Consider the following 20,328-nt stretch of genomic DNA (forward strand, 5'->3'; position numbering starts at 1 on the left):
CAGAGCAAGGAGCAAAGATACTTAACTAATCTACTCTTTGTGCTAGTTTTAAAAATACGAATCAAATTATTATTATTATTATTATTATTATTATTATTATTATTATTATTATTATTATTATTATTATTATTTGGGGGGGAAATCCCAACAGCTTTATTGAAACAAAGTGCAGTGAAGCTTACTTCAATTGTTGTAAGCAAGCAGAAAGTTTAAAAACCACCCCTCAGACGCAGGACCAGGTGGAGGGTGGACTCCTTCTGGATGTTGTAGTCAGACAAGGTGCGGCCATCTTCTAGCTGTTTGCCAGCAAAGATCAGCCTCTGTTGGTCAGGAGGAATGCCTTCCTTGTCCTGGATCTTTGCCTTCACATTCTCGATGGTGTCACTGGGCTCCACCTCAAGAGTTATGGTTTTTCCAGTCAAGGTCTTCACAAAGATCTTCATGCCACCCCTCAGACGCAGGACAAGATGGAGGGTGGACTCCTTCTGAATGTTGTAGTCAGATAGAGTGCGGCCATCTTCTAGCTGTTACCCAGCAAAGATCAGCCTCTGTTGGTCAGGAGGAATGCCTTCCTTGTCCTGGATCTTTGCCTTCACATTCTCGATGGTGTCACTGGGCTCCACCTCAAGAGTTATGGTTTTTCCAGTCAGGGTCTTCACAAAAATCTGCATGCTGCCCCTCAGACGCAGGACAAGATGGAGGGTGGACTCCTTCTGGATGTTGTAGTTAGACAGGGTGCGGCCATCTTCTAGCTGTTTCCCAGCAAAGATCAGCCTCTGTTGGTCAGGAGGAATGCCTTCCTTGTCCTGGATCTTGGCCTTGACATTCTCGATGGTGTCACTGGGCTCCACCTCAAGAGTTATGGGTTGCCTCTTGCTGCTGTGAAGGCAAAGATCCAGGACAAGGAAGGCATTCCTCCTGACCAACAGAGGCTGATCTTTGCTGGGAAACAGCTAGAAGATGGCCGCACCCTATCTGACTACAACATCCAGAAGGAGTCCACCCTCCATCTTGTCCTGCATCTGAGGGGTGGCATGCAGATCTTTGTGAAGACCTTGACCGGAAAAACCATAACTCTTGAGGTGGAGCCCAGTGGCACCATTGAAAACGTCAAGGCTAAGATCCAGGACAAGGAAGGCATTCCTCCTGACCAGCAGAGATTGATCTTTGCTGGGAAACAGCTAGAAGATGGCCGCACCTTGTCTGACTACAACATCCAGAAGGAGTCCACCCTTCATCTTGTCCTGCGTCTGAGGGGCGGCATGCAGATTTTTGTGAAGACCCTGACTGGAAAAACCATAACTCTTGAGGTGGAGCCCAGTGACACCATCGAGAATGTGAAGGCAAAGATCCAGGACAAGGAAGGCATTCCTCCTGACCAACAGAGGCTGATCTTTGCTGGGAAACAGCTAGAAGATGGCCGCACCCTATCTGACTACAACATCCAGAAGGAGTCCACCCTCCATCTTGTCCTGCGTCTGAGGGGCGGCATGCAGATCTTTGTGAAGACATTGACCGGAAAAACCATAACTCTTGAGGTGGAGCCCAGTGGCACCATTGAAAACGTCAAGGCTAAGATCCAGGACAAGGAAGGCATTCCTCCTGACCAGCAGATATTGATCTTTGCTGGGAAACAGCTAGAAGATGGCCGCACCCTATCTGACTACAACATCCAGAAGGAGTCCACCCTTCATCTTGTCCTGCGTCTGAGGGGCGGCATGCAGATTTTTGTGAAGACCCTGACCGGAAAAATACGAATCAAATTATTAAACAGCATTGTACAGGACAGTCCCATTGCCTCCACAGTGCACGATGCCCTAGGAATAAGTCTTATAAGTCTTAAAGTTCCTAGGAATAAGTCTCATAAATGAAACAGGGCTTGCATTTGAATAAAAACAGATAGGAATATATTCTTTGCCACTCTTTTGGTTTGTTTCCTTGCACAGTTTTGGGAAGGGCAGGGATTTTAATCCAATTTCTGCAGTGATTACAAGCTGTTTTAAAAGGGCATTTAAAGGCACGGTGGTCATGTGAATACTTTCCTTGTCCAGGAAGGCAATAAAAGCAGCCATTTGTCTAGTATCTACAGCTCCCCCAATGAACTGGGTTTCAGGGTGTTAAAAGGGGGGCAGCTTCTGTGTCGCTCTCCCTGCGAGCTGCAAAATCTCAAAAAGGAAGCCTGGATTTAGCGCCCTCTGGAAAAGGCATCCAAGCGAGGGCCCCAAGAGGGCTTCTTCTGCGTTGGCACGTAGGGCTGTTTGGCCCTCTCCTCCCTGCCTCTTCTCAGCCAGGGCACCCTCCTTCCCCGCCTTCTGAATCCTGCCAGCGCTCCTTCCTCACTGAGAGCCCTGGGTTGCATGTGCACTCTCGTCGGCCTGAGCCTTCTCAGGCTGTCCTTCCTGTTCACCCCTGGATAAAGCGCCAGGGATCTGGGAACAGGATACGCCAATCGGCAGGATATACACTTATAGCCGCAGTCAGCACAATGCTGGGGGGGAGGCTGCCAGCTCAGGCAAACTGGAGGGTTTTTTTGCATGCAGGCAACACTACTCCACAGCTCTCCCCAATCTCTCCCTCCAGCTAGTCTTCTCTCTCTCCCCCTCCCTCCCTCCCTCCCTCCCTCTCTTTTTAACAAAAGGTGTGGCGGCCACACGTTTTCAGAGAATGCAATCTAGCTTAGCAGGGAGCTGTGTCCCATCCCGTGGTCCCAAGCCCCATTTGAGCCCTAGATGGGATACAGAGGGAAAGGGGAAAAGGCTTGGGCTGGCTCAGATCCCTTCGGGCATCCGTTTCCTGTCTCTGCAGTGACAACCCATCGGGATAACATTCTTCTTCGTAGTTTCCCCCACCCTTGACACCACGCTCCCCTGGCCCCATCCTCCCTCCCTCTCTCTCTCTCCTCCCCCCCTTTTTAAAGTGACAGGCCCTCGGAAATAAATCACCAGGTTTTGAGACCTAGACGTTCCTAATTAGGGGCTCTTAAAGAGGCAGTGATTAATGTGAGTCCTGACTAAGGCCAGGGCAAAGACGTGCCTAAGCAGTTGGGAGTAAAAGCAACAGCCGCTGAGAGGCACTCTGTCTCTGAAAAGGCTGGTCACCCGGGTGTTTGACAGCCCTCTTAAAGGGGCAGCAAAGCACTCCGATTCAGCCTCCAAGGTTTGTTGATCGTTTGTTTGTGGCTCTTCCATGATTTTTTTTTTTGGGGGGGGGGAGGTCATTATTTCCCCCACATCCAATCTCTGCTCCCTAACCACTACAGAATATCAATAGGGGTTGTTGCTTTCTTAGCTCCTCCCACCCTATCCAGAGGGGGGAAATTACCATCATCAACTATTATTTCTGAAAATCCACATGTGTCTTTTCAGTTTGCAGCATTTCTGTTCGAGGCAAAATCCATTTGAAAGCAATGCCATAGGAGAAAAATGTTATGGAGAAACCAGATACAAAAAGCAGATGGCTTGATCAGGAGGAACCAAAGATCCCTGGGAAAGATTTGTGGGAATTCTCTTAGGTGCGTCTGGATGGCTGGATCGCGCCAACGTGGCTTTGCTAATAAGCATAAAAAATTGGGTACCCTATGCATTGTGAGTAAAGCAATGCCGGCCAGCAGGGCAGCCTGCAGGAGAATGAGATGCATGAGAAATTCTTTAAAATAATGTGATTTTAGGCCTCAGAATATATGGAATAAATGTGCACCTCTGATCACATCTGTATATGTGTGCACTTAGATATGGTTTGCTGTTTGGACACGCTTGTGTCTGTCATATTGTGTTAAATAGTTTGTGTCCATGTCCTGAAGGAACATAAAAAAATCTGCTTAGGCACTATCAATAAACATTTAAATGAATATTCATGAAACATCTAGAACAGGGACATAAGAAACAATTAAGTAGTATGGTCCCTGTTCAGATAGTCTTCAAATGATAACAGTATATTTAGTGACTGTTCAAAGTTCAAACATTACTGGGGGGGAAATGGACTTATGACCATTTTTCACACTTATGACCTTGCAGCTTCTGCATGGTCCCATGATCAAAATTCACATGCTTGGCTAACTGACTCACATTTATGACAGTTGCAGGGTCCCAGATGCACTTAACAACCATGTGACTGACTTAACAAGTGTGGCGATTCGCTTAACAACTATGGCAAGAAGGGTCATATAATGGGGCAAAAATCACTTAACAACTCTTTCGCTTAGCAACAGAAATTTGGGGCTCAACTGTGATCCTAGGTCAAGGACTAACCTATCCTAACCTTTAGGTTTATAAAACAGATGTGTGGCCAGGTCAAGTAATGCATAGCGATTGCTCTAAGGCAGTTGTTTCTCAACCTTTAAGACGTGTGGACTTCAACTCCCAGAATTCTCCAGCCAGCTGGCTGGAAAATTCTGGGAGTTGAAGTCCACACGTCTTAAAGTCACCAAGATTGAGAAACTCTGCTCTAAAAATCCACATTTGCCCTGCTTGTCTTCTCCTTTGTTGATCAGTCCCAGTCTGCTTTGCTATTATATTTATGGTCTCCCAATCTGCAAGTTTCCAACTGGCATCTGATAGTCATGGTAGCAATAGCAATTAGACTTATATACTGCTCCACAATGCTTTACAGCCCTCTCTAAGTGGTTTACAGAGTCTACATCTTGCCCCCAACAATCTGGGTCTTCATTTTCCCCATTTCGGAAGGATGGAAAGCTGAGTCAACCTTCAGCCGATGAGACTCGAACTGCTGAACTGCTGGCAGCCAACAGTCAGCCAAAGTAACCTGCAGTCCTGTATTCTAACTACTGCGCCGCCACAGCTCCATAGATGGCTCTATAGTTAGGAAAATGAATGTTGGATTGGAGAAACCACTGGTCTGAGGAACAGCAGCCGTTTAACTTTCTATCTTTCTATTTATAGAGCCGTAATGGCGCAGTGGTTAGAATGCAGTATTGCAGGCTACTTCTGTCGATTGCCGGCTGCCAGCAGTTCAGCAGTTTGATTCTGACTGGCTCAAGGTTGACTCAGTCTTCCACCTTTCCGAGGTTGGTAAAATGAGGACCCAGATTGTTGGGGGCAATAGGCTGACTCTATAAAGTGCTTAGAGAGGGCTGTAAAGCACTGCAAAGGGGTATATAAGTCTAAATGTTATTGCTATTGCTATCTTCGTCCCTTCTATGTCCTGTTTAAGTACCGGCATGTTCCTGCTGCTTCCCTTTTAAGCTTTTAGATCCCCCTTTAAAAAACCATTTCTTTCGCAACTAGAAACATGCAGTAGCTTTATAATGAAGGAAGGTGAATATACATGTCCCAGGATAATGTTGCAGGATCCAATCTGGGTTGGTCACCGGGACCCGAGGTTTTTTTCTTCAAGATTTTGGACTCATGTTAGAGCCCATCTTCAGCTTTATATTTCTCACTCTCAGGATTTTTCCATCTTACACCTACATTGTGTACACCACAGTGATATTTAACAGGGGTAATCCCTTTGGCATTAGCTTTGTACCAACCCCAAGAAGTTATAAGGCAGCCTTTCCCAAACTGGCTGGTTCTTGGTAGTTCTGCAAATACTGAGATTTGATGTTTTACAGATAGGGAGGTTACAAGATCCTATAAAAGGGATCTGCCATTCAAACTCTGACAGAAAGACTCACCTTCTTTGGACATGCCAACCTCAAAGCACTTCTGTAGGCGACAATACTGGCAGCGATTGCGAGTAACCTTGCTAATCTGACAGTTCTTGTCTCGGTGGCAGGTGTAGACCATGTTTTTCTGAATACTTCGACGAAAGAAGCCCTAAAAATCATAGAGAGTTACAAGTGAGCAGGAGGATTTAAATGGAAGGCTGGCATGGACGCAGTTTCCAGCAATGTTCTCAAGGAAGACTCTTTCCTAATTCACAGAGTCCTAAATCACGGCTTGCTTTAAGCACGTTTGGATGAACGAACTGAATGCAGTTCCTTACAATCCATAAAAATGTAAACATGATTTATCTACCATAATGACTGCATTCATTATGCTCTCTCCCCAAATCAAGTCACGTTCAGGTTTAGCCCAACAGGAGCAACCAATCACTGTTCTACTTGGGGACACCCATTTATAGAAGTTTATTTTGTGCAAGATAAAGGCATCCTCTGGATATTTTGAACTAAAATGCGCACAAGGCCTTTTATTTGGCCTGGCTCATTGGAACTTTGGAATGTTGTAATTCAGTAACTCTTGAAAGGACATCTTGTTTCTTACCAACAAAGTCTTATAGTCCGCTAGTTGATTAAATCTTGGGATGCATTATGATCTACAACAATGCAACCAGCTGTCTCCTGGTAGGCCAGATTATTAGCCATTCTTGCTTAGTGCTGTCTTCTCCCACATGCATCACCTCCACAACACGCTCAAGGCAAGAGAAACCTCTGCTAGGGTGTGGTGCTACATGGCCCTTTTTATAAGACAGCAATTTCATTGATTCAGGTCCTTCCGTATACTTCATAATGCAACTCCCTTGGCCCCAATTAGAATTAATAAATACTGGCGTTCATGAGCAACTGTAGACCAAAGTTTTTGAACAGCACTCGGTTCCTGAGCACTGATGTAGGAGCTAAAAAGCATGAATCCAGGAAGTTCAGAATCCAAATATTTCTTTAACTATGACACATAATTGGATGAGTTTAGGCAAGCTACATTCCCTTGGATCTATCTGCAGTACTGGGATGATCATACTACATGGCCTGTTTTAGAGAAGCACTACCAAATGTCACTGAAATAATATTACAGAATATTAGAGATGCTAATTATTAGGATCCTAGACTATACTTGGAAACTGGTCAGTGCAAACTTTTCCAACAATAACAAGACAAATATAATTATCCTGTTCCAGTGTCAGTACTAGACCACCAATGTAATGTAGTAGTTAAAGCATTAGACTGGAAACGTGGAGATGGTGGATTCTAGTTCCACCTTAGGCACAAAGCCAGCTGAGTAACTTTGGGCCAGTCACTCTCTCTCACCTCTGGAATGAGGCATGGGGCAAACCACCTCTGAAATATTGCCAAGAAAATTGAGGACTCATCCAGGCAATTGCCAGGAGTCAGCACTAATTTGAAGATATTTTTTTAAAAAAGCAAAAATAGTGCCAATACTCCAAAGTGAAATCCAACACATCTGGGAGGACATCCAGTTTCTGCCTGGAATTATGCAGATATGTTAAGTGCACCCTTACAATCCATCTAGTGACCTCAGAAACCCTTGGCTGGTCAGAAAATCTGGGTGGCCTTCAACAGCTCAGCTCTCTGATATTATTCGAAGGCCTTGTAGATTTCTGTGCTGAAAATGTAGGTGGAATTTTCTGCAGCAAACAAACTTTGGATTCCACCCGTGGACTGAAGGATGCAAATCAGCATACCCTTGCTTGTTTTGCACATTTCGTCTTGCATGTGTAATCTGTTTTGGGTGTTGGCATGCGGCAACTTGGAATTCCCTGCTGTAACATTCTTTGCCAGAGGAAGGAGGTCTGGGTGAAGTAGCCAACCACACCCTCCTAGCTGAACAGAGGCAGGAGTCGTAATGCCTGCCTGAACTCAGGATGTGTACTGTGGAGGCCAAGGGGGTGGGCACTTGGGAAAGGCAACCCTCCACCTCAGAAGTTGGAAAGAAAATGGCGGTCCAGGACCTTCCCTTCACTTACCTTGCAGCCCTCGCAGGAGCTGACCCCGTAATGGTAGCCAGAGGACTTGTCATTGCAGACAAAACAAGGCTTGTACACCCGTGGGGGAGGGGGTGGAGAAGGGGAGCTGGGCACCATCTCCTCAGAACTTGTACTCTGGGTCTCCACTGCTGTAGAAGGGAAACAAGAAGACATGAGAGATAGATTTAGATTTTATGTGGCTGTGTGTGTGTGTGTCAGAAAGAGAGCACAAGTGACAAACTTTTTTCTTTCTTTTTTTTTTTTTAAAAAAGAAATTTCCTAATTAGAAAAATAGATAAAAATCAAAACTCCTAGTCCAACACTTAAGGGAAACATAAAAGGACCATGAAAGAGAACAGAATAATTAAACTTGGAAAACACTGTGTTACAGACATGGTTCTGTCTTTTCTCTTTCTTTCGGCACGCAGCATGGAGTCGCATCTGTCTCTGTTTGGTCAGATGGAGGAAAAGATGAGTGCAGGAAGTCCTCAACTTACAACAGTTCATTTAGTGACCGTTCAAAGTTACAACGGCACTGAAAAAAGGGGACTTACATTCATTTTTCACACCTACAACCATTGTAGCATCCCCCCCTTAGTCATGTGATCAAAATTTGGATGCTTGGCAACTGGTTCACATTTATGACCATTGCTGTGTTCCCTAGGCCACCTTTTGCAACCTTCTGACAAGCAAAGTCAATGAAGAAGCCGGATTCACTTAACAACCGGGTTATTGACTTATAACCTGCAGTGAACCGCTTAACAACCGAGGCGGGAAAGTTCCTAAAATGGGGCAAAACTCACTTAACAAATGTCTCACTTAACAACATAAACTATGGTCTCAACTGTGGTCATAACTCGAGGACTACCTCCATTAATAGGACCCTATGACAAAAGGGATGCTCTTCTCAAATCTATCTGGATGTATTGAATAATGGATGTTGGCACAAAAGTCCAACATTTACCTATAAATGTTATCAGACTCCTTCTGACTAAATGTTAGTGGCATCCGAGCTGGCAAGTGTTCTGAAGTCATGGTGGATTCCTCCATGAAAATGTCAACCCAAGGCTCAGCTACCAACTTTGATGCTTGGTATAATTATTTCAATTAGGAAGTGAATTGAAAATAGAACTATTGATAATAATAATGATGATGATGATGATGATGATGCACCTATATAAATCTACGGAGACACCATATTTTTGAGTATTGTATAACTTTAATCTCTGTATCTTAAGAAGGGTTTCACAGAATTAAGAAGGTACAAAACGGGGCAACCAAAATGATGAGAGAACTGTGTTAGTTCCCCTTCAAGAAAAAAATGGCAGTAGGTGGGACTCTTCAATTTGGAATATAGGGAGTCTGGGAGACATGCATATAATAGAGTGGTATCAAATAAAGTATGATACAAATAACATGAATGGAGAGAATTTTTTCTGATAAAGTTAAAATTCAGTGCCAGCACTGAAACATAATGCCGGAGAATTCAGGATCAGCAGGAAAAAAATGTACTTTTTAATATATCATCTAGATAAATTATAGAATCTGCTGCCAGCAGCTGTAGTAATAGCAGCCAATTTGGGCCATTTTAAGTGGGAATTGGATAAGATCATGGAAGATTAAGATAAATGGCTAGAAAGACTGTTAATTGCTCCTGAATAAAAGGTTCATTGGTTGTTGTGAAGCAAGGGTGGAGTCTAAACTTGTAATCTTCCCAAATGTATCATCTGTCTGTTGCATAACTAATTATAGGTAGTCCTCAACTCACAACAGTTCATTTAGTGACCATTCAAAGTTGCAAATTTTTCAGACTTACGAACTGACTCATATCTATGAATGGTGAAGCCAAACTCATCTAACAACCAGGTTACTAACTTAACAACTGCAGGGATTAATTTAACAACTCTGGCAAAAAAAAAAAACACCTCATAAAATGGGACAAAATTAACAAGTGTATCATTTAGCAATAAAAACGTTGGGCTCAATTGTAGTTGTAAATTGAAGACTACCTATAATATCCCACAATTATATAGGAAGTTTAATCTCTGCCATTCTATCTACAAGAACTCAAGGCAATATGTGAGTGCTCGTTCTCTGCGCCACAAACTCATCTTTTAGCCTAATTTGTTATATGATACCTGACTGCTTGGGTAATTTACACTTCAGCAAATGTAAATAGTGTGAACATACAGTCAGTTATAGAATCCGAGTCTGCAAATGGCCATAGGAATTGTATTAGTTGATTTGTAACTCAAAGTAGGCTGTTCAGCCCTCTAGTTAGCTTAATATAGCTATTTTACTAAAAACAGATTTAAAAAAAAACACCCAATCTGAATAACCCACAAAACAAATCTCCCCACATTTCAGGTCTATCCCATTTGGTTTCCTCTAATCATCCACAGGAAAAAGTATTGAAAAAGAGTTTGCTCCCACCTACTAAATCATAAGCCATGGATTTCAAACTCAATGGTTGAGTTCATACATTACACTAAGCTGACATTGACCCAATCGTGTGTTCTTTTTTTTTTTTGCTTCACACAGAAACCCACCCCAGTGGAGTCAAATGTTCTTTTGGAGTTCAGTCTGTTCTCATTCCCAATGTACAGATGAGGAAAGTGAAGATGAATTAACATCACTTGCTAAAGGCCACATCAAGGTTGAAAACAGTCTGGAATTGCAATATTTCTGGACCACATTCAGCATTTTAGGACAGGAGAGCATAAATACATTTCAGGAAGAAATCAACCAGTACCGGGCTGTTAAATGATTTGTCCAGACTTAGGAGTTGGGATAGGAGAAGCAAAATGCTGGTTTGAGTTTGGGTCATCTTTATTAGAATGAAAAGCCTAACTCACATTACTTCTGTATGATGAAGTTCCCTGGGATAAAACAGATGTTCGAAGATTTTTATCCCTAAAAGTCCATGCCTCTTGCCCTTCTCATGACCCACGATGCCTGGACAGAGCTTTTTCAGCCCAAATGGCATTTTTTTCCACCTGCATATTCCCCCCCCCCCACCGCCCCCAAACCCAGGCAAAGCATAAAACTGTTTGCAATTCTAGCTTTCAACAGACACTGAATTTCCTGTGTCAAGGCCCTAAATGCCACATTCCAGGACAAACAGGTTGGAATTGTTACCAGAGCCTTGTAACATAATCCCTTTTCCATGGGGGGAGGGAAGAAAAGTGTAAGCCTGTCCCAAAAGAGACAGGGAAAAGAACAGCCTTTCTCAGCCTGGAACCCTCCAAATCGGGATGGATGGAAGCTTAAACTCAGTGCATTGGAAGGGTATCTGATTTGGCTGGTGGTTTTTTTTTTTGTTTTTTTTTTTGTAATCTCAACTAATCTATTTCCTTTCAAAGTCCTGCAAAAAAAAAAAAAAATTGTTTCCTGCCTCCAGGATGGTGATGCCCTTTCCCCTTGCCAAATATGAATTAAGGGTAATATAGGACTACTGTATTTATAAAAACAAAACATACTTCCCCAATTACAAGCCTTTGATTAATCGGGTTCTCCATTAAATATTAACTGCATTCCTCCCTCCTTTTCTATGCAACTTTGCATAACTCTGCAATCCATTGGTTTTTAAGCTTCTTGACGACAGGTAAGTCCTTGACTTACAACCCTAATTGAGGCCAAAATTTCTGTTGAAATTTTGAGTGAGGCATTTGTTCTGCCCCATTGTGTGAGCTTTCTTGCCACAGTGGTTAAGTGAACCTGGATTGACTTGGCTTGTCGGAAGGTCGCAAAACGACCCCAGGATATTGCAACCGTCGTAAATGTGAGTCCATGGCCAAGCATCTGAATTTTGATCACATGACCCATGAGGATGCTGCAGCAGTCCTAAGGGTGAAAAATGGTCATAAGTAACTTTGTTTGGGGTCGTTGTAAATCTGAAAAGTCACTAAATGACCTGTTGCAAGTTGAGGACTACCTGTATTTCAGTGCTCCGGTTGAAATAGACCAGTCTTCCCCAATCCCATAGGCCCAAGATATGTCAGGATTCTGAATTTACAAATGAGAACTCTGCGAACTGTAGTCACAGTGTAACCTGGTTGGGGAAAGTTGGACTGGTATTCGTTTATCTGGACAACCAAGCAAGGCACCTTATTACAGACTATTCAGTTCTGTTCAGTTTTGGAAGAAGAGTATAGGTAGTCCTGGATTTACAACAGTTCATTTAGTGACCATTTAAAGTTAGAATCGCACTGAAAATGTGACTTATGACCGCTTTTCGCACTTACGACCATAGCAGCATGCTCACTGTCATGTGATTAAAATTCTCTTGCTTGGCAACCGGTTCATATTTATGATGGTTGCAGTGTTTTGGGGTCATGTGATCACCTTTTACAACCTTCTGATAAGCCTAGTCAATGGGGAAGCCAGATTCACTTAACAACTGGGCTACTAATTTAATACCTTCCACTGTTCACTTAACAACTGTTGCAAGAAAGGTCGTAAAATGGGGCAAACCCAGCTAACAAATGTCTCACTTAACAACATGAATGTTGGGCTCAACTGTAAGTCAAAGATTACCTGCACTGAATTACAGAGGGTGTGTTTGAAAACCAGAGGCCAATCCTGATCATTCATGTTAGGAAATACAAAACCAAAGCATTTTCATTTTTCAAAAAATAGAATGAGATGCTGCCAAGTGATCTGAGGAGGACAGGATTTTGTGGGAAATACCTGGTTACAAAATGAAGAGACTGTTAAAAACAGGTCAGGAATGAATGGAAACCCAAATCTTCCTTATCCACAGTTTTACCTTCCTGCTATCAGCAATCTCCCCCAATCCTGTCTCCGGCCCGAACAATATTTGCAAAAGGAAAATAACCCTTCACAGACACTCCACTACAACAGATAACAAGCATATACAAAGTCCAAGCAACAACTATATCTCTTGGGCTTACAGTGATCCTACAATAAACAAACCCAGGTTTTGCCAAACAACGATTTCTTGAATATTCAGCGTTGAAAATTCATTTAGTATATGTATTTTCTCTTTCAAATTCATCAATGCACAGTCAACCATCCAAGTCTTACAACCTATGGTCAGGTAATTGCTCTGCCAGGATTCTTCTACCTGACCTGATTTGCTGAGATTTCTTTGGAAAGATTTCTGCAGAAAACAAAGCATGCAGCCTGATACGGAGCACGGCATTCCTGTAAAGAAAACCAAATTCTAGCTCTGCTGAAGATGCCAGATAATACCCAGTGCAATCTCAGAAACTTAATTATCTGATTAACATCCTGAACAAACAATCAGAGCATCAATGCTATTTACTACCATAAAATAAAAGGAATATATTTTCATAGAAGTTCAAATTATTTTTTAAAAAAGCTTTTCACATACCTGTGTTTTCCCAAAAATAAGACCTGGTCTTACTTTCTTTTGGCCCCCAAAATAAGCACTAGGGCTTATTTTTGGAGGGGTGTCTTAATTTTTTTCCCATGTATGGGAGGCCCACTTCTGCTTGCTCACAGCAGGGCAGGAGGCCGTGTGATGCCCCACTGCCACTGTGAGACAAGGGGGTGGAGCTGCCCCATGCACCCCACACTGGTTTACCTCAGGGCCCCCACAGCCAGGCCACCCATGCTCCAACACCTCCCTAGCGGCAGCCCCATCCAGAATGCCACCAATCCACTTCTTCTGCTTGCTCACAGCCACAACGGAACGATACCGGGGCCATGAAGTGAGGTGGGGGGGTTGAAGCTGCCCCATGTGCCCTGCACCAGCTTACTTCAGGGCCTCCTCAGCCAGGCTATCCATGTCCCAACACTTACTTTGCTTCACGGCTGCAGCACCAACACACCACTCAGCCGGTGGCCATGTGGGCTCCTGCTGCACATGACTGCCAATGCTGCTGCCACGAGGCAGCTGTCAGGGCATGGATGGCCTGCTGCAGGGTCGCTGTGTAAGCCGGTGCAGGGTGAGTGGGGCAGCTCCACTCCACCTCACCTTGTGGCCAGAACTTGCAAGCAACCATATAGAATGAGTGGCTGGCTGTGCAGGCTCTTAAGTAGGGCTTATTTTGAGGGGGGTAGGGCTTATATTAGGCACATGCGTAAAACATGCTAGGTCTGGGATAGGTCTTATTTTCAGGGAAACTGTATTATTCTTACTCAATTTGTCCCTTTCATTTCTATTAAACCTTACACTATCGATTCCAACCAACAACCATCCCCACAGTTCTCATCGAGGGCTTTCTATCACACTTCATTTTGTTGTGATTTTTTAAGCCAGAGTTGCTGAGAAATGGATTTTCTTGAGGTGCAATTTACACATTTGTGCAAGCAAAGGGAAGAAAGACATACTTTTTTTTTTTTGACCGCAGGCCTACTCTGACATAAAATGTGATGTAATTTTCTTTCCCCAATGTTAATCCTGGAAAAGAATAATAGCAACAGCACTTAGACTTATAATGGTATATTTTACAAGTAGTGAACTCTGCAATTCTCGTATCTCCCAACTGCTCTATAAAATTTGAAACAGCTTTCTTTTTTCATACAAGTGACTGGGCATAAGGGTGGCATATTAAATTAATATTTAATATAATAATTATAACTTATTGAATAAGCCACAATTGGCTACAAACCATAGTATCTGGATTGATGCAACAAGCAGTGCTAAACTTAAAGCAACCGCATCATGATTTAGCATGAATATAAACCGCGTTTTTTTCTTCCCTATAGTGCCAAAACAGCCCAATGAAAAAAGAGAAGGAGAAAGTACACAATTATATGCTCCTGATATCTATTTCTACACAGAGTACATGCGGATCCACTGACATACTTTTTTGCAGACCTTGCCACCAGTAGTACAGAATCAGATTAAGTGCATGACTCCATTGATAAAACTGTGAGTGTATTCCTTGCTGAAAATTTACCACATATTACATTTTGTTGATCATGGAAGTGTGGTGTTCTCTAGCCCCAGGGACATCTAAAATGTCAGCAAAAGGCTGACTTTATACAACACTTTAAGCTAGAGGTCTCCAAACTTGGCAACTTTAAGACTTGTGGACTTCAACTCCCAGAATTCACCAGCCAGCATAGGGGTTTGGGGACCCCTGCTTTAAGCCATAAACCAGGGTTAACAATTCATAATTGTTATCTTCACTTAAAATGCTAATTCAAAACAAGGAGCACATTATAACCTATTATTAATTACACTTTAATATTTTAATGTAATGTATTTTAATTAATCACATAATCACATTAATCACAATTACAATCGATCAGTGGAACAACTTGCCTCCAGAGGTTGTGCGAACTCCAACACTGGAAGTTTTTAAGAAGAGACTGGGCAGTCATTTGTCTGAAATGCTACCTGTATGTAGAGGGTTTCCTGCCTGAGCAGGGGTTGGACTAGAAGACCTCCAAGGTCCCTTCCAGCTCTGTTATTCTATTATCCTGTTAATTCCCATAGGATGACAAGACTACGGTTTCTTTAGTTTGTCCTTCACCAAAGCAGTCTGTAAACCAGGATTCCTGATTCAACATGTTTTGTGAAAATCGCCTGTGTGTTAAGAGTTTGACACATTCTCCTATCTTGCATAACCATGTTGATATTTCAGGACTGTTATTTTCCGAGGATGTTTTAGTACTTGTCAGCACTTGCCCTGATCAGCTTTTTGGTGATGATGGGGGACTGCACCAACCAGCTGCTTGCTGTGAACTCCTAACAGCTGATCGAGAGTGGCAGTAGCTCCTGATTAAACAACTCTTCCTTCAACCAATAAGTTTTATCTAGTCACTTAGATAAACAAGTTCTTTCTACTGTATATTGCAATGCAAGTAACAATTAAATCACAGTATGGAATTAAACATGTGCTTATATTAGATATATTTTAGGCGTTTAAAGCTGACCCACCATGACCAAATACATTACAGGTAGTCCTTGCATACCGATTGCCTCATTTAGCAATCATTTGACGTTAGGTGATTTACAATCAATCCTTGCATTTGTGTCCACCATAGCATCCTGTGTCCTGTAGCCATGCGATCACCATTTGCTAGCTAACCAGCTTGAAACAAGCAGTATTAATGGAGAATGTGGAAGTAAAATGGCAACTTGCGGTTGTGTGATGTTTCGCTTAATGACAGCGATGTCTCGCTCAAGGAACAAATGGGAAGTGACATTGTAAGTCCACTGTAATCATATTTTTTCCCTTAGCGACTACGGACAGCACTTAGCAAATTGCTGATCACAACTGTGGTTGTTAAGTGAGGACTAGTATTAACAGATACTTTCTCTCCAAAACTGGAAGCAGAGCAAAGTCCACATTCAATAACAGAATATATGGAATGCATGTTGTAGGCTCCAGGTTAAATGTATGCACTCTTAACCTAATAATCTTATTAATAATAAGGTTGAAAAAGAACTGCTACAAAACAAGACTGGAGGAAATGGACCCATAGTCAGGTATGTAGCATTAATTATACAGACTTATTTCATGCATATGCTAGACTGATATAAGACACAGATGGGGACTCTGGATATGATTGTATACGGGCACTGGCTTGTATGGGACTCCTTGCACATCTGTGACACTGATGTGTCAATTTTCCTTTCACAAAATTTTCCAGTCCAATGGATATAGCCAAATCAAAGCAGACTTTCACAGTATGCGATTGATCTGCTATTATCACCCCAGCTTTCTACAGCAAACAAAAGCCATGTTCAGAACATATACTAAGCCACAAACCAACCAGCCTGTGTATTAAGTTTATGTTTGAATGACTTGTACAGAACTGAGTTAACTGAACAAATCATTGTTATGTTAATAACCTTCATAATCAACGGCAGACACAGCCCTAAATTATGAAAACTTTGTGTACATCTTCAAGAGCCGCAACAGAGCTACATCAATGTTTGCGAATGCACAGCTGTTGATAACATGAATGCGTTTGCTACAGGAAAATCTCAAATAAAACCACTGCAAATAAGATAGCAAGATAAAGCATAAGTTAGTATTCAATGCCTGATCATATTTGTGGTGATAGTGGTGATGGTATTAAGAGAGTACTTGAAAGGAGCTTAATGAAATCTTCTGTCTCCGTATAGAATATCCATTTAAAAATTGCACTATAGGAGCAACCTCACACAAACCTAATTCAGTCCCTAATTCAGCAATGCAGCTACAGGCTGGGGAGAGTTCCAGGAACAACTGTCTTAATCCTGGTAGCCCAAAGCAAAGGATAGTCATCTTCCACGGAAGGAAGGAAAGGAACAAACTGCACCTTCGCCCCAGAGCTTCCTTGCTTCTTCCAAAGAGCCCTTTTCTTTATTACATGCCTGCTTTTCCCCATAAGAGACTATCTTGCAATGACTCAGATTGTGAATGATGTTAGAAGCCTTAGCAAAGTACGTTCTCTAAGTAACTGTTTCTAAGTGATGCCTCTTCAGGGAACTCTTTAGATTCAAACAGCTGGGGAAGTGCCCACTCTCCTGGATCTGACAATACTGAATCCCAGTGTTATCCTTGGCTCCAGTGCCAGAGCAAATTGTGGTGGATCTTCAGAAACAATTCTCTGGATCTGGAGAATTGGCTAAAATGTTGCCAAACTGCTTGAAGAATGCCGGGAAACTGCTATCTCTGTAGAAAATTCTACACTCTAGTTCCCACCGTGCCTAACCATTGTGGATGCTAGCTAGAGCTAAGGAAAGATAGAGGCCAACTTCTGAAAGGCCAAAGATTTCCTAGGACAAGCTTGAAGGTGGGTTATAGAACACAAAAAGTTCAAATGCCCTCAGACTTTGATGAGGGCATTCAGTCAGGATTTGTAAGGATTGTTAACTTATCTTTAAAAGAGATTGACTTCAAGCCACTAAGTATACAAATCTCTGGCTTTCATCTAGTTCATAGGCAGTAATGCAGTAAGAGTGGGAAGTGATAAGAATGAAGGGGGCAGGGGGAAAAAAGCTACCTCCGCAATAGACTACGTACATTTATTATATACTGGTTTCCCTGCCCCCTTCCAGACTCAGGAGTAATTTTCTATAGACGCAAGGGGTTTTCTCAATCATTGCCTGCATGTGGGGTTTTGGGACTACGCCAAGGGCTTCCGCACAAAATGGCTCCCTATTCCCAATATGGCATGATGGGCATGGCAACTCACACAACACCAGAAGGCAAACTAGTAGGATGTTCTTTGCTACTCATTACAACCTTCCAGGAATCTGTCAATCCCAACTTAACTTTTTGTTTCTGAACAGATTGGTATTTTTGCAAACAAACAACTAAGTGGCAGTTACCCACCACTTTCATTTTTTAAGAATGTATCTAGTGCCTTCTTGTAAATTAAAAAAAAGGGTACAAACTAGCCCTTTTCTTTCCAAATGCTCATTTTTTCTTTATTAAAAGGATTGATTTAAATATGGGACAGAAAGGCAGAGATAGACCAAGAGAGGAGACCTCCTAAGAAACTTTTGCATTCATAGTTGCCACTATGTTAGTATGCAACAAACAAAAAGAGGTGGAGATTTGAACAATTAGCAGCAAAAAATAGCCTGGACACAATCAAAATTTCAAAAGAGAAAGAAGGGGGTAGGAGGTGCCTCGATCAAGTAGCCCGTGAAGTCACTGCATTAACAATATCTTTCTCGAGCTGAAAAGCAAACACTTGCTTCCTCTATGAAGATTAGCTTTAAGAGATCAGTTAACTTGGAAATTTAGGTGGTTTTGAAGTCTGGAAGGTACTCTAAGTACCTGGAACTCCGTCTACTAGACATAAAAAAAAAAAGGCTGGTATCATAAAAAGGTATCGAAGCCTGACCTCTGGGAGCCCCATTAAATTCAGGTATGCTTTCAGGTGCTTTCAGAAATGGCACTGCTTGATCATTTAGAAGTCAGTCAGGATTCTCTCTCCAGTTACTTCTCCCAGTTTTGATTTATATCCCAACATTATCCCTCGTCTTTCCAAAATCCCTTCTGGCAGAAGAGAAGCGGGTGTTAAGTTTTCCCTCTGCTGAATTCCTGCTTAGTCCTCCTGTCTTCTACTCTCTCCCAACTGGAAATCTCAGCCTCCCCATGGAGGTCTCTCATCAGCATCACAGAAGAAGGGACAATTAGAAACTCGTGGATTTTAACCCTCTGCATTATCAGTCTTCTTTGAGATAAGACAACAGAGTAAAGGAGGTTTTTCCCTTGGCTCCAGCAGTGCATGACTGACTCCCCAGGGCCAGAGAAGATATAGGCAGACAAAAGGGGGCCCAGCCAGGTGATTAGATCTCAGTGGAAGCCTTTATTTACCTGTAAGCAGCCCAAGAAGACAGGGATGTATGTGGAAAAGTGGCTGAGAATTTTTTAAAAAGATGAATAAGAGAGAAGGAATGCAAGATCACACACATACCCGGTAGGCTTTCCCTGTCATCACTCAGGATAATCTGCAATCCTAACTCCTCAAGTTCTTTAAACTAGACATCAAAGGTTCTTTTCATAATATCACTAAGAGATATAAAATAGGTAAAATAGGTGTACCAGTATGCAAACATGTATGGTACAAAGGAATAATGCAGGATGGATAGATCTACAGTAGAGGAATAAAATAATGCTATTAGATTAGACAAAAAAAGGTAATGGTTGTCTGTGGTCTTTGTGCTCACAATGTCAATAAAATACCTAAGAGATATGGGTTTGATACCCTGCTTTATTGTTCCCCATTCCGCTTTTAGCAGAAAATGAAGATCTCTGCTTCAAGAAGATAAAGGACACCACTAGGTGGATTTTCCCTTAGGGATCAGATGAATTGTTAAATATCGGGGCAACCTGAAAATGAAGTTATTCTGTATTGTCAAAGTGAGATTTTTTTTTTTTTTTGCACTGCTGATATCTCCTTATGTGAGCAAAGCAGATATTTAAAATAATAAAAAGTCTATATGGAAGAAATATTGGTCAGGGTTATTGAGTTCTATTCACAACGAAGAACCCCCATTAAGTTGAGATTCCATCTTTTTCACTTTTTTTTAATGAAGACAAATGGCTGGGGGAAATGACAAAGCTGACTTCTATGTATATTTTCATTAAAATGGCAATCTCTGTAGACAGGTAGTCCTACCTGTATACAGGTAGTTTAGTGACCATTTGAAGTGACAACAGCAGTGAAAAAAGTGACTTATGCCTGGTTTTCACACTTTATGACCATTGCAGCATCTCCAATTGCAGCACCTGATCCAAATTCGGGTGCTTGGCAATTGGCATGCATTTGTGACAGTTGCACCATCCCAGGGTCATGTGGTCACCATTGATGACCTCCCCAGGGAGCTTCCAAAAAACAATTGCCAAACAATGACCACATGATTCATTTACAGTTCACATGGTGACCGTCCGAAATTACAACGGTACTGAAAAAATGACTTGTGACCATTTTTCACACTTACGACCATGGTCGGGTGATTTACATTCGGATGCTTGACAATTTGTGACACCTGCTGTGTCCCAGGATTACGGGATCCCCTTTTGCAACCCTCTGACAAGCAAAGTCAATGGGGGGGGGAACCAGATTCACTTAATAACCGGGTTACTAATTTAACTGCAGTGATTCACTTAACAGCTGTGGCAAGAAAGTTGTTACACATTTGTCACTCGACAAATTTCTCAGTTAGGAACATACATTTGGGGCTCAATTGTGATCGTAAGTTGAGGACTACCTGTAGTATTGTAT

General features: G+C 42.3%; 2 protein-coding genes and 1 pseudogene across 4 annotated transcripts in view; 1 reads left to right on the forward strand and 2 right to left on the reverse strand.

The window, feature by feature from the left end:
- RARG (retinoic acid receptor gamma) overlaps positions 1-20,328 on the reverse strand; it is a 140,402-nt gene that overhangs the window by 14,087 nt on the left and 105,987 nt on the right. For all 3 annotated transcript variants that reach the window (XM_026673953.2, XM_087956428.1, XM_026673952.2), the window contains 2 exons: positions 7,660-7,808; positions 5,633-5,774 (listed from right to left, as the gene is read on the reverse strand). In XM_026673953.2, coding sequence (XP_026529738.1) covers positions 5,633-5,774; positions 7,660-7,808 — 291 coding nt within the window. The remainder of the gene's footprint in view (positions 1-5,632; positions 5,775-7,659; positions 7,809-20,328) is intronic.
- On the reverse strand, positions 328-988 carry LOC148132288 (polyubiquitin-B-like; annotated as a pseudogene).
- LOC148132289 (polyubiquitin-B-like) lies at positions 897-1,746 on the forward strand. The gene is given in 2 exon segments (XM_087956435.1): positions 897-1,638; positions 1,641-1,746. Coding segments are annotated over 2 exon segments (627 nt in total). The 5' UTR covers positions 897-1,034; the 3' UTR covers positions 1,664-1,746.

Source organism: Notechis scutatus, chromosome 2, assembly GCF_049901735.1.
Source record: "Notechis scutatus isolate UNSWTSFEM ecotype Mainland chromosome 2, rNotScu1.2, whole genome shotgun sequence".
NCBI classification, from domain to species: domain Eukaryota; kingdom Metazoa; phylum Chordata; class Lepidosauria; order Squamata; family Elapidae; genus Notechis; species Notechis scutatus.